Source organism: Ostrinia nubilalis, chromosome 7, assembly GCF_963855985.1.
Source record: "Ostrinia nubilalis chromosome 7, ilOstNubi1.1, whole genome shotgun sequence".
Taxonomy (NCBI): domain Eukaryota; kingdom Metazoa; phylum Arthropoda; class Insecta; order Lepidoptera; family Crambidae; genus Ostrinia; species Ostrinia nubilalis.
The window spans coordinates 9,977,030-9,989,954 of NC_087094.1; the positions used below are offsets into that span (position 1 = coordinate 9,977,030).

The following is a 12,925-nucleotide window of genomic DNA, read 5'->3' on the forward strand; positions in this document are numbered from 1 at the left end:
AATTTTCTAAACTGCAGAGAAACATTCTCTTTGATTTGAACTAATACAATTAAGTAATTGAGAGCAAATAAAACAGCAATTCGAATTTTTAAAATTTTAACTTTTTTGTGTTATTTTAAATCTTCAAATTAATTTTGGATGGCGTCTTGACTTCTCCGAAAAAGCTAAGCCTTCTAAAAATTAAAAAGTATTCATCGTAAGAGGCGCCATCTTGCCCTCCACGTGAATGCTTTACGTCGTCGCCGGCGTTCATAAAAAAGACAATTTCCCTTATTGCCGCAATCTGTTACACATGCTCCGGGGTTATGTCTCGCCCTCATAAACGACAAAGTAAACCATAATTTATTGTACAAATTTAGGGTCAAATACAACCCATAAATAGCGCTAGTGAATTATTTCGACTAACCTTTGGCGCATTAGTTAAGGCCGGGTAGCAGAGAAAATGGCGAAAATGAGGTTTTCATTTTTCATTTTTGAGGTACTAAACAGTAAAATTAAAGGCTAAGATTTTTATTGGGCATAGTTGAGGATATTTTCTAGGGCTATTAACGGATGGAAACACGATTTGATGAAGTTGACTCGATAGAATAAATTCCCAAAGTTACCTCTATTCGTTTTCTATTTATGGTTTTATTTTTAAAATAAGCGATTTGAGATTCTAAATCTTTTACTAAACTAAAGTTCAGAAATAACTTGAGGGCTTTTAACGGATGAAATTTTTATATTGCGTCTTATTTAGTTACTATGTTAAAAAATGTGGAAAAAATCGTCCATGACGGCTTGGACAATCTCAATCAGTCGCGCGGTGGCGCTTACGGAGGACGGACGCGTGTCAGTTTATTGGCCGTGACAGTTCGCGATTTGTCAATATTTTTGACAATGATGACTTTGATGAGTCACAGTATAATAATATCAGTGTTACTGGAGAAAGCTTAAATTTTTGATAATTAAAAATTATCAATTTTGTCTACCTATTGAAATTTAAATCGTTCGCATCCTTTTAAACGAAGACTCTACTCATGATACATAGTACATTCCTCAAATATGAGACAAAACCAATGAGTTAAAATTACATTTTAATAGTACCTACATACAATCGTCTTACACTCTTTAGAAGAGCACACTGACACAAATAAATAATAAAAAATACTGTCTAAAGTCTGTAGCTAAAGGTCTAAGCTGTAAGATAGAAGAATCTTCTAGCCAAAAAGATGACAGATGCAGCAGATGTCAACGGATTTAAAACTGGAGTTCATATGACTCCTTGTAGACTTGAGTCTCTAGAGCGTCCCTTCCTCCACCATGCGTAAGAATTTTCACAAAAATACTGTCTAAGGTCTGTAGCTAAAGGTCTAAGCTGCAAGATAGAAGAATCTTCTAGCCAAAAAGATGGCAGATGCAGCAGATGTCAACGGATTTAAAACTGGAGTTCATGTGACTCCTTGTAGACTTGAGTGTCTAGAGCGTCCCTTCCTCCACCATGCGTAAGAATTTTCACAAAAATACTGTCTAAGGTCTGTAGCTAAAGGTCTACGCTGCAAGATGGAAGAATCTTCTAACCAAAAAGATGGCAGATGCAGCAGATGTCAACGGATTTAAAACTGGAGTTCATGTGACTCCTTCTAGACTTGAGTCTCTAGAGCGTCCCTTCCTCCACCATGCGTAAAAGTTTTCCAAAAATACTGTCTGAGGTCTGTAATAAAAGTCTAAACTGCAAGATAAAAGAATCTTTTAGCCAAAAACATGGCAGATGATCATGGCAGATCAACGGATTTAAGACTGGACTGGCACCACCTTGCAATGTCATCCTCTCATTGTTATCTGTAATGTAAATTATTTTTAAAATGTATTTAAAAAATAAAATGTTCGTTTTATTATTTCAATAATCAGACCTCTCAACTCAACTACACTACACAAACACCTTTGTTCGCAACTGTACTGACGAAACCTCGATATTATACCGTTCATTTAAGATGGCAAGCTTTTTGCTGCGGTAATGCACTCCAGGTAACCGTGTGTGATGCTTATTGCTCATAGTGATTTTCGATACAGAGCCCCGTACATACGTTATACCTACATAAATTATGGAAAGAAAACACCCAGACCAATACAAACAAATATGTATGCAATTTTAGTATGATATTTTTATTTATTAATAAACAAAAAGACTGAACAAAATTGATGCGTGTACTGATTAATGTAATTAACCACATGCAAAGCTTTGTGAATTGCAACAACTATAATTTGCAATTCACAAAGCTTTGCATGTGGAAGGTCGGGTGACGCCACGCCTCTTTGAACCGTGTTTACTTTGGCAGTTATATTCTATATTTATTCGATTCTAAAATATATTCCCAAAAATTTTGAAAGTTGTTTTAATTTGTATCACTTGGATATGATTTGTATTAGAAAGTGCTGTGAGTGTGACGCTTGAACGGAAGGAAGTCAACCTAACCTAACCAACTGCGTATTTCTAAACTGCGTATTTCTATACTGTGTAGCCGCGAGAGCTCTTTGGCGCGCTGTCTTCGGCGAAGTATTGCGCGCGCAGATTTTGACAGCGCGAAATACCTACTTTAGCAGAAATACCAAGCCTTAATATTTATTTGGTCGTTCTGCAAATTACTTTTCTACTCGGTGTTAAAGTGAGCGATTAAGTTACTCTTTGTATTACCTATAAATTACACGATTTTTGTTGAAATAGACGAAAAATCGATGTCTTATTATGTTACCTAAAAATATTTTTACTAATGTGATAAAAAATGTGCCTAATCTATTATTTCATTGCAATATGCATTTGATTTAACTTGTTGTCCTGTGACTGAAAATAAATATTTTAATAGGTTTTGTTTTATTAGGAACGATAGGAAGTGGATAAATATTATTGAGTCAACTTCACGTTAACGACCGACTTACATCATGAGAAATGTTGATATCGCTTTGAAAAATTCTAGCTGAAACTTTTGAAAGTCTGAAGCATAGCTCTTGTTTTATTCATGTTCTGACATGTGGCGTTTCTCCGTTGTATACAAGCTTTCTTTCCTAACAAAATAAACAACATTTGCTTCGAGTTAGGTCCTTTGAGAGCCTGCTCCCAGTACTAATGTATTATGAATGAGACTATGCAGTTATGTTTAATACGTGTATGTATTTTAATACAGCTGCCGTTTAAATTTTGTCTGCTTCGGCAAATGTTTGCGAACGGTCCACATCGACTAGTGTACAAGCACATCTACATCAATGCCTGTTTTGGCAAAACACTTTTCCATCCTCGCTGATTCTAAGAACATTTTAAGATCATCCCCTCCACTGAGATCACGTAGGCCGTACCCTTTGTCGCGAAAAACTGTAGCTGTCCCTGTCGCGCACGGAAAAATTCACGCGTTTTCAGGCTGCTCGTCCACATCCTTTTTGACACAAAAATGACCTTGAACCCTCTACTAGTGAGTTCAGAGTCGTGGAGCAATCCGGCTTTCACATAATGCCTTTTATAATAAGCAGAAAGCACCTTGCGGATAGCGTACAGGACATAGAAGTAAGTCCTTCTAACCAAAATTTGTTGAGAACCTTATTGAAGAGCACATAGAACTGAATTTCGTTTGTATAACTGTGTGTTTAGAACGTTTTGGCATGGAATGATCGCGGAAAACTTGAAAGGTAGGCAGTAGGAGCGTGTAGATCGGCGTTCGGAGGCTTCAGTCGCGCAGCGCTGATGCTGGCGAGAGCACGAGTCCCGAGCTCAGGCTAGCGCGGTCTGGCGCGAACTTTCCGACAACTTTCGTAACTCGATACGTAACACATAGAACGTTGATTCAGCCTTATAAAAAGTTATTTCTAGTTAATACTGAAACTGTTTTAGTTAGTAACATGTTTGAGTGATAAGATTTTTGAGAAAGCGACTTTTCGACTGCAGTTTCAAGTATGTACCAACAAGTTTTGTTATCTTTCCTAGATGTTTTAAATCAGAAAATTACTGAACTAGATCTAGTTATGTTTTAAAAAATAATTTCTTTCACTGTATAAGTACTTAGAAATCTACATTCTAAAATATTAATGGGTACACTGAACTTTGTATCCTTGGCCTACTTTGTATTTTTAATAAGTAAATCTTGAAACAAAGTAGATAAAGATAGAGTATACCTTCAGCTTGAGCCATTTATAAACGTAGAAATTTAATTAAAGCTTACATTTCTGAAGGTTTTTTATTGCAAATAGAAATGAACTAAAGATTTGATAAGTCCAAAAATAAAATTATACCTACTTAATACTTTAAACTTTTTTCCCTCTTCCAACTTTATGTAGAACTTACGTAAATCTGGTTAATTCATATTTTTGAAGAAAAAAGTACTCAAATATTGTAGGTAGTATAGTATAGTAGTTTTTCTTTAAAAATTTAAATAATGTTAATAATTTAAACATTGTATCTAGTCATGAGAAAAAAGTGTAATAATATTAAAATTGAATAATCAAAGTTATTTATTTATCTTAGTTACTCGTTTATATTTTTTTTAAATGTTGAAAATGTAGAGCATTCCTTTTATTTTCTCTTCTACATGTAAATTATTCATATTTTTTCATTGCAATATAATTTGGTACTTACAAAAATATATTTTGGCTGGGCTTAAAATATAACATGTTTAATTTAATTATTTACTACAATTAATTAAAATAAAAAGTATTTTATTAAATAAAAGCTTTTTGAGTTGTTATGTTTCGTTTCGTTTCAGCCAAATGACGTCCACTGCTGGACAAAGGCCTCCCCCAAGGTTTTCCACAATGAACGGTCCTGCGCTGCCCGCATCCGCACATAGCTCGTAGAGACGAGTTGTTATGATTCTATACAAAATAATTGTACTTCAAAGAGTAATTATATTTAAAATATTTAATTATTATTTGATTATTAAGCACAAAAAAATAAGAATATAATGACGCATAATACGTTAAAACCGCCAAACCGAAAACGGGTTTGCTCTAGGTCTAAGCTGTACTTAAAAACTAGTTAAAAAAAAACAATTCCTTGACCAGGTTATAAACCAAAGGAGCTTACGGACAATATAAATAAGAAAACTGAAAAGTAATATAGGTAACTACAATTTTAGAATCTTTGAACTGTTATATCAATCCAAACTAATATGTGTACAACTGTACAACTCATCGCAAAATTCCAATAACTATACACTAAAGTTATTAAAAAACTTTTTAGATTCCAACGTTCCAAACCATTCAAATCACTAAAACAAATGGATCGAACGCACATATTTGCTTACAAAGTAAACGCTGGTAAAATCTTCGCCGAAAATAATATTCGGACAAATGAAAATTCCGACCGATGCATTTGGGAGCGAGGCACGGGTGGGTTTTAATTCCCTTGACTGTTGCGAATCGGCGCATGTTTTTTCATTAAAACGCATTCAATACGACGACGACGTAGCTTTGAAAAAGCGGACCTTTTCAAAAAATATTTCCCTGACATTCCACTCCGCAATGGCGGAGCCGTTCCATTCATCTTTTTGTATAGTTTTAAAAATCGACGCTTTTAATGTCTCTGTAATAGACACCGTGCGGATATTATGGTATACGTTCGTAGTTTATTAATATGCGTATTTCAGTTACGAAAATGCAAGGAATAAAACGAGTGAGCTTCTACGTTCGAGCCCCGGCTTGTATTGTTGTAGTTACTGCAATAGATAATTTCAACTGAGTTTAGTTTTTTATAGAAATAGTAATATTCTTAATGATGATTGCGACAAATAGAAGAAAGATACAACAATAATAATTAACATATTAAACTAAACGTAAAAATTAAATGTAAGCCTTATAATGGTTTAATCTAACCTTGACCATAAACGACTGGATCACAGCCCCGCCCACCTAATGGCTGGCCTCGTTAGAAAAAAAGATTAGATAACTAAGGGTGGATTCGACCAAACAAGAGTAAATATTAATCTCAGAATAAATCGTCAGTTTTGACATATTTCCAATACTGAAAATACGTCGTGATATACTTTATCGATGCCAAAATGTATGGGCGAAAACGAAAAAATGCCGTGATAACCACTTATCGCGGCGCGCATCCTAGGCCTAGGGTAAGTCCAGGATAGATGCCCCACTTTTTGAAACAGCTCTGTAACTCAGTCAGTAAGTTTTTATCAACAATTTAATCTTAGTATCTGTAAACTTTGGTCTTTCGTCTATGATATTATCATAATTATTTTAGTTTAAGTTATACCGATTCTGAGTAAATACCATTTTAATTGACCTCTTAAAAGTGGGATAGACGCCTAATGTGGGGGATAGAAGACTCACTGTATGATTTCTTTAAAGGATAGATGCCTGATGCAGGAATAGATGACTCGTTAATACAGTTTTTGAATTCTAAGGATCAAAAATGCATTTTGAAATCAAGCAAGCCAAGTATTATTACTTAGACTGTTAATTAAAAATGAAATTTAATATTTTTTATTAAAAATAATACATACATCCACCCGAAAAACATAACCCTTCTTCTAGCGCAGTCGGGTAAAAAGGTTATTCGATCAGAAGGGCACCCTATTTATTACTTTCATAAGGTTAGCCGTACTACATTCTTTTTTTCTTCTTACTTGCTACCTGTGACAAAAAGAGCAGGTTAGGATGCCCCTAGGTGCATGGGACATGGTCCTAAGGGCATCTTTACCCAAAAAAAATTAGGCATAGGATAGGTGCCTTTTTTAATAAAAAATATAATAACACTAAAAATCGAATTAAACATAGCTATCCCGTATAATTTATAAGATAGTCTATCAAATTTTATAAAAATCTGCTTCATTTTACAACTGACAAAAAAATTATCCATTATAAGATACTTACCAATATTATTTCGACGCTCGATAAGGTCTGGCCGTGGAAGATTTTTGCTCTCACTGGCTAAACGAACCCACTCTTTGATGGTTTGCGAGGCTCAAAGTACCCTTTCTATTATACGTACTATAACATGTTTGGTCAAATCGGGTCTTAGTCGTTATTATCATCAAAGATTTGATACTCAAGGTAAAGCTATATCAATTGAAAAGCTAAAGTTTAAAACGAAAGAAGTAAAATTACATTTTGATTTCGCCTTTAAAAAAATATTTATAAAAGTAAATTACTCCTGATTACATTGAACACTCAGCCATAATAACGTTATTTACTTTTATCGCCAACATTTGCACACGAGTTTACGTTTTGCAAGTTATTTTTATGCGACCGTATCATTAATTAACGGGCTTAACAAGCTATAAGTGCTATAACTGGTGCTATAACTGCTTTTGTATAACTGAAAGTTTCTACCGCGCTGTGCAAATGCGTCCCGTAATTCACTTTTGCTGCGTTGCTTCACGCTTTATTTTGTTTTCGGACTAATGAACGTTCGGCATTATATTCATTAAGGTTAAATAAATAACTTTTGTACAGTGTCAATCCCATTATGAACTCATAAAGTTCTCAAAATTAACTCGTCACATAGCTCCTGTATTGTGTTTCTTAAGTCTAAAATATTGTATATCCATTTATATGTACACTAGCTTTCCGCCCGCGGCTTCGCCCGCGTGGAATTTTGTCTGTCACAGAAAAACTTTATCGCGCGCGTCCCTGTTTCAAAAACCGGGATAAATACTATCCTATGTTCTTTCCCGGGACTCAAACTATCTCTATGCCAAATTTCATCAAAATCGGTTGCGAGGTTTAAGCGGGAAAGCGTAACAGACAGACAGACAGACAGAGTTACTTTCGCATTTATAATATTAGTTGGGATTAACTAAATAATACGTACTTATTTAAAAATGAATAAATAATAACCGGTGTATTTAAGGAGACATAAGCAGTGACAAAAATTCTTGTTTTAGTATAGAAAATTCGATGTCAGTTACAGCACAGTTTAACGTGGTTCAATGGATATTATTTCTACGAAATTCTAATAAATTACAAAGCTATTATGTTTAACCATATCAAAATTTACACACTTAAATAATTATCTTCTAAAAATAATTTAATAGAGCACGCCCGGGGTTGAGTATCGATGGTTCATGTAATAAACGTATCTCATTCTCACTTAATTATTCTGTAACATTAGATACGAATTATTCGAGTAAATAGCGATACTGAGGTAACAGGCCTTTAAAATATGAAGCGAGTGCTCCAATTAAACTTTCAACACCTTAAAGACCCTGAATTTACAATTACTTTATTAATCATTTATTAGCATATTAAAATATGAAGTGGATGAAGTGTGACTTGGGTGCTACGATATAGAAGTTTATCCGCGTTAATGATAGTTTCCCTGACATTCGTGGTGCCGAAGTGTTCGGTCGCGGTCGCAATGACACCCACTCCTCCATTACCACACCGTGAGCAGGGTTAATGACCGGTTCGCGTGATACCTCACCACTTTACGCTTATTTATACGATGAGGCGAACAAACCAGACCGACATTCGAATGTTACATCGGCTGCGACATATCAAATTTCCATTATCAGTGAACCAGCAGCGCAAACACTGTTAATGCCTCAAAAGTTTCAATTGTTTCAAGCTGGCTATCTTTTAGATCTTATCTTAACGGTTTTATTTTATTTTAACGGCGCTATAACGTGTCTTACGCAATTGCGAGGTAGGGTTAACCAAAACAACCCTAATTAATAAGCAACAGACAGTAGACAAAAGAGAATCAGATTATATTCATGAATACAAATTAACGCGGATTCCAACGTTCTAAACGCAACACTGCTTATGGCTAATTTGATAATTTCGCAATTTTAATAATACGAGTATGAAAGCTGTATTTAATGAAGCTTTATTCTCTACAGTTAATATAATATTGTACAAATTAAGAAATAAAAAAGTAACTATACCTATTTAAATAAGTACAAGAAAACACCATAAGGGGCATCAACCAAAGAAAAATTCCGAAGAACTTTTTTTTACTTCAAATGAAATTGCGAGTTTTACTTTTTTATAGAATACTAGCTTTCCGCCCGCGGCTTCGCCCGCGTGGAATTTTGTCTGTCACAGAAAAACTTTATCGCGCGCGTCCCTGTTTCAAAAACCGGGATAAAAACTATCCTATGTTCTTTCCCGGGACTCAAACTATCTCTATGCCAAATTTCATCAAAATCGGTTGCGAGGTTTAAGCGGGAAAGCGTAACAGACAGACAGACAGACAGAGTTACTTTCGCATTTATAATATTAGTTGGGATTCAAAACTACTTCGAACATTCCCAGTGCTTAGTATAAGGACATCGGCTTGGCATCTACAAGGTGCCGTCGATAAAAGACGAAGCCAGATCAAACTCTCTATTCACAAACATCGGAAAGCCAGTTGCCGATGCATCGAGTGTTAGCTCGAATCCGATTCGAGAGTGACTTTCCACGTATTTGTGAAGCAGACACATGTTTATGCAATCGCATCTTAGAATTCTATCGAGAAATAAGATTGGATTGTAGATCCTCGAATGAAACTCTAAGAATTTAAGCCGGCCTTAATTATGTCAAGAGTTTTAACGAGCGTTTCAATTATTATGATAGAATGTCAAGTTGCCTCTCAACACAGCGCTTGTGAAGTACTTTTTCTTTAGGATTGGCAGAGATTATGAATATTTAATTAATGCAGTACCTATTACATATCTTCGTCAAATATCCTTCAAAATGAGTTTAGTTTGTGACACTTTTTATAATTGACGATTTTTTGAGGAACAGGATACTCGTTTTTTTATTTATTTAAATCTGTTATTGCATCGAACTTTGTGTGTTTATGATTAACAGCATCATCCTAATGAAACATTTTTTTTCCAGGTAAAATGAGAACGAAGAAGACTAGACGAGAGCACAAAATAAGTCACCATTCATTATAAGTTATTTTTTACAATGAAAAAGCTAAAGAAAGGGGTATCTGTGAGCGCGAAAGTGTCATAGACGAATATCCAATGTCGGGGCGAGAGAGCGTGTCATAGACAATGCACAGCCTCCTCGGAGCGGCTATAGCGTCGGCACTGTTGCAGATATTATTCTCCTTCGCAGGTATTAAGTGTTCCAGTATGAAATTGCCGTTTTTTATGAAGAATTTGAGGAAATTCATTTTCCCATACAAACATTTCTGATAATTTTAGAACCACAAATCTGTTTTTTTTTTTAATTTTGTGGGTAGATTAAAACAAAATTAATCTAATAAGGAAAATGTTTGAAAATTTACACTTGTAAAAAGATATTCATACTTTTGTAATGGACACCACTTAGGAAGAGCTGTTTTTGATTAGCTATTGAAGAAGAAAACGTCAATTTCATACTTAATTGTAAATCAAAGGAATTTGCCCTTTGATTCAGCATTAAACTCACTTGTGTAGTTTTAGTGTGGCCTTGTAAGCAAAACTAATCATTAATTCCTTGACTCCTTGTAGGTACGCCTTGAGCGTGAGCGCAAATATGCTCGCGATTTTGTAGTAATTTGACAGTTAAGTGATTATTAGGTTATGCCAGAGTTTTCGAAGCTTGTTTACTTCCCTGTAATTGCGGGATTGTAGCGATTTGTACAATGTTAATACGATATTGTAATTTGGAAAGCCCTTTATGTTTCGAAGATCGACATAATAACAATTTTCAGCTTCTCATACGATCAGTATGAGTTCACTGATAGTATAGAACAGTAATATTTGTATTTACATTTTTATGAAATTACGTACCTACCTACTTTCAGTTCTGTTCAGCAGTCATTTTTCTCAAACAATAAATGACATACGAGTTTTTAAGCAATAAGACTCTTTAATACTTTAGATTGATTGTTACTTACTCTTTTTCATCTAGGATTACGTAGTATGTTTCATAAGCATAACTCCAGTAAATAACAACTTTCAGACATTTCACATCACACCCGTGGCAATTAAATTATGATGTCTAACTTTCCCTATTGACAAACCCATCTTTTTTGCGCCCGAATCAATCAATATCTCCAAAATAAGTAAGAAAGTAACAATGTTTGCTGTCAGAACACGGCATTAGGTGCGAGACAGGCGTCCGCACGCGGCGCCCCTCGTCGAAAGCATAAGCGTAACTCCAGTAATAATTAGCAACTTTCAGACATTTCACGTCACACCTGTAGCAAAGCAATTATAATTTCTAACGTTTCCTATATTGACAAACCCATCTGTTTTTGCGCCCGAATCAATCAATACCTCCAAACTAAGTAACAATGTTTGCTTACAACACGGCATTAGGCGCGAGACAGGCGTCCGCGCGCGGCGCCGTTCGCCGGAAGCTTAAGCATTTAACTCCAGTAATCATTAGCAACTTTCAGACATTTCACGTCACACCCGTATGACCCGTAGCAATTACGTACATATAATTTCTAACATTTCCTATATTGACAAACCCATCTTTTTTTGCGCCCGAATCAATCAATACCTCTAAACTAAGTAACAAAGTAACAATGTTTGCTCACAACACGGCATTAGGCGCGAGACAGGCGTCCGCGCGCGGCGCCGCTCGCCCGGAAGCAGCTGCGTAGCTCGCGTGCTGTTTGCCAATTTATCACTAAGCTGATTATATATAGGGCACTGTGACGTGCTTTACGGCCATGTTTGCTCTCCCATTGTTTCACACTCCTTTATTTACACGCCGTTAATCTAAGACGGCTGCCGATACCATTTTTTGGGGGAAATATTTCAGTTCATAGACACAATTTTCAGTAGTAGGATCTTATCATGCTTACAATTTAAGGCATTGGGTGTAAATGTACAGTTTAATATAAAGGCTGTAAATTATTAAGTACCTACTTAGCTGTCAACATTATACATACGTATGTATAGTTGGCTTTATTTGTGTTACAAAATACACAAATGCCTTATTCTTTTTACTTTACTTGAGATTTTAAGTTACTTTCATAGCATTTCCATAAATGTTACTGAAGATGACAAGTTACCTAGTGTTTACTCTCAAAAACATTACTTGATACAAATGTATACCTACCTCAAATCAACGTTACTCAACTCTTACACAAGATTGAAAGCACGCACACTCATCTCAGTAAACGTCACCCAAATGAATTTAGACGACTGGGCTCGGAGTGTTTTTATGGAATTACTTACATTGCATAATGTATACAGGGCACAAAGGCGGCCACAAATTGTGTTTTCAGTGGCGCAGGTGGCGGCCGGCCTAAGCTCACCGGCCAGCCAAATCCCGCGACTTTAATTTAACTTTGCCCCACCGAATATTGTCCTTAGCAGCACTAAAATTTGAATTACGATTTCACCCCAACCTATGCACTTCATTTAAACAATAACCCCCTCTAGTGCAGCCGGGATAAGTACAAGGAACTTTATTAATACTTCGTCGCTCCTGTTTTATAAAGTTTAATATTGTAGAGACGGTTTTGGATCTTACTAAACAATATTTTGATAAACGTTCTTTACATTTTTGAATGAGCTTCAAAATAATTACGCTTTAAGATTTAACTTAGATAAGTCCGCTCAATAATAAATAGGTTCTTGCCTTTACAACTCAAAAATACAAGCAATTCAAGCTTTAGCACGATTTTACAGTTGGTTACCGATTAATTTTATTCATAGCATTTTAACACGCTGGTCCCATGATAAATTATCACGGACTGTCATATCACCTATCATCATTAAAATGCCATGACGTGGTTATTACGATAGCGATATTGTTCGTTTCGTAGTTAAGGTGAATTTAACATTTTCACAGGCGACATTTTTCCAGGACTACGGATGGACTTTCTTCTAGATCGAATAGCATCTTGAAAGGGTCGCGTCTCATTCAATTTAAAATAATAACTAAAAGAATATCTATAGTACGACAACCGCTTAAAGATACTCGTAGAGCTCAAATGCAATAGCTCGAAATTTGCATAGGTAGGGGTTCACTTGCGCCCGTACGGAGTACGAGTGGAATACGTAACTTG

The 12,925-nt window shown here is 35.4% G+C and overlaps 1 protein-coding gene across 1 annotated transcript in view; it reads left to right on the forward strand.

The window, feature by feature from the left end:
* Positions 1 to 3,714: 3,714 nt before the first annotated feature.
* Positions 3,715 to 12,925, forward strand: part of LOC135073262 (carbonic anhydrase-related protein 10-like) — a 37,192-nt gene continuing 27,981 nt past the window's right edge. The window contains exons 1-2 of the mRNA XM_063967373.1: positions 3,715 to 3,919; positions 9,805 to 10,029. Of these exons, the coding sequence (XP_063823443.1) occupies positions 9,966 to 10,029 (64 nt within the window). The 5' untranslated portion in view covers positions 3,715 to 3,919; positions 9,805 to 9,965. The remainder of the gene's footprint in view (positions 3,920 to 9,804; positions 10,030 to 12,925) is intronic.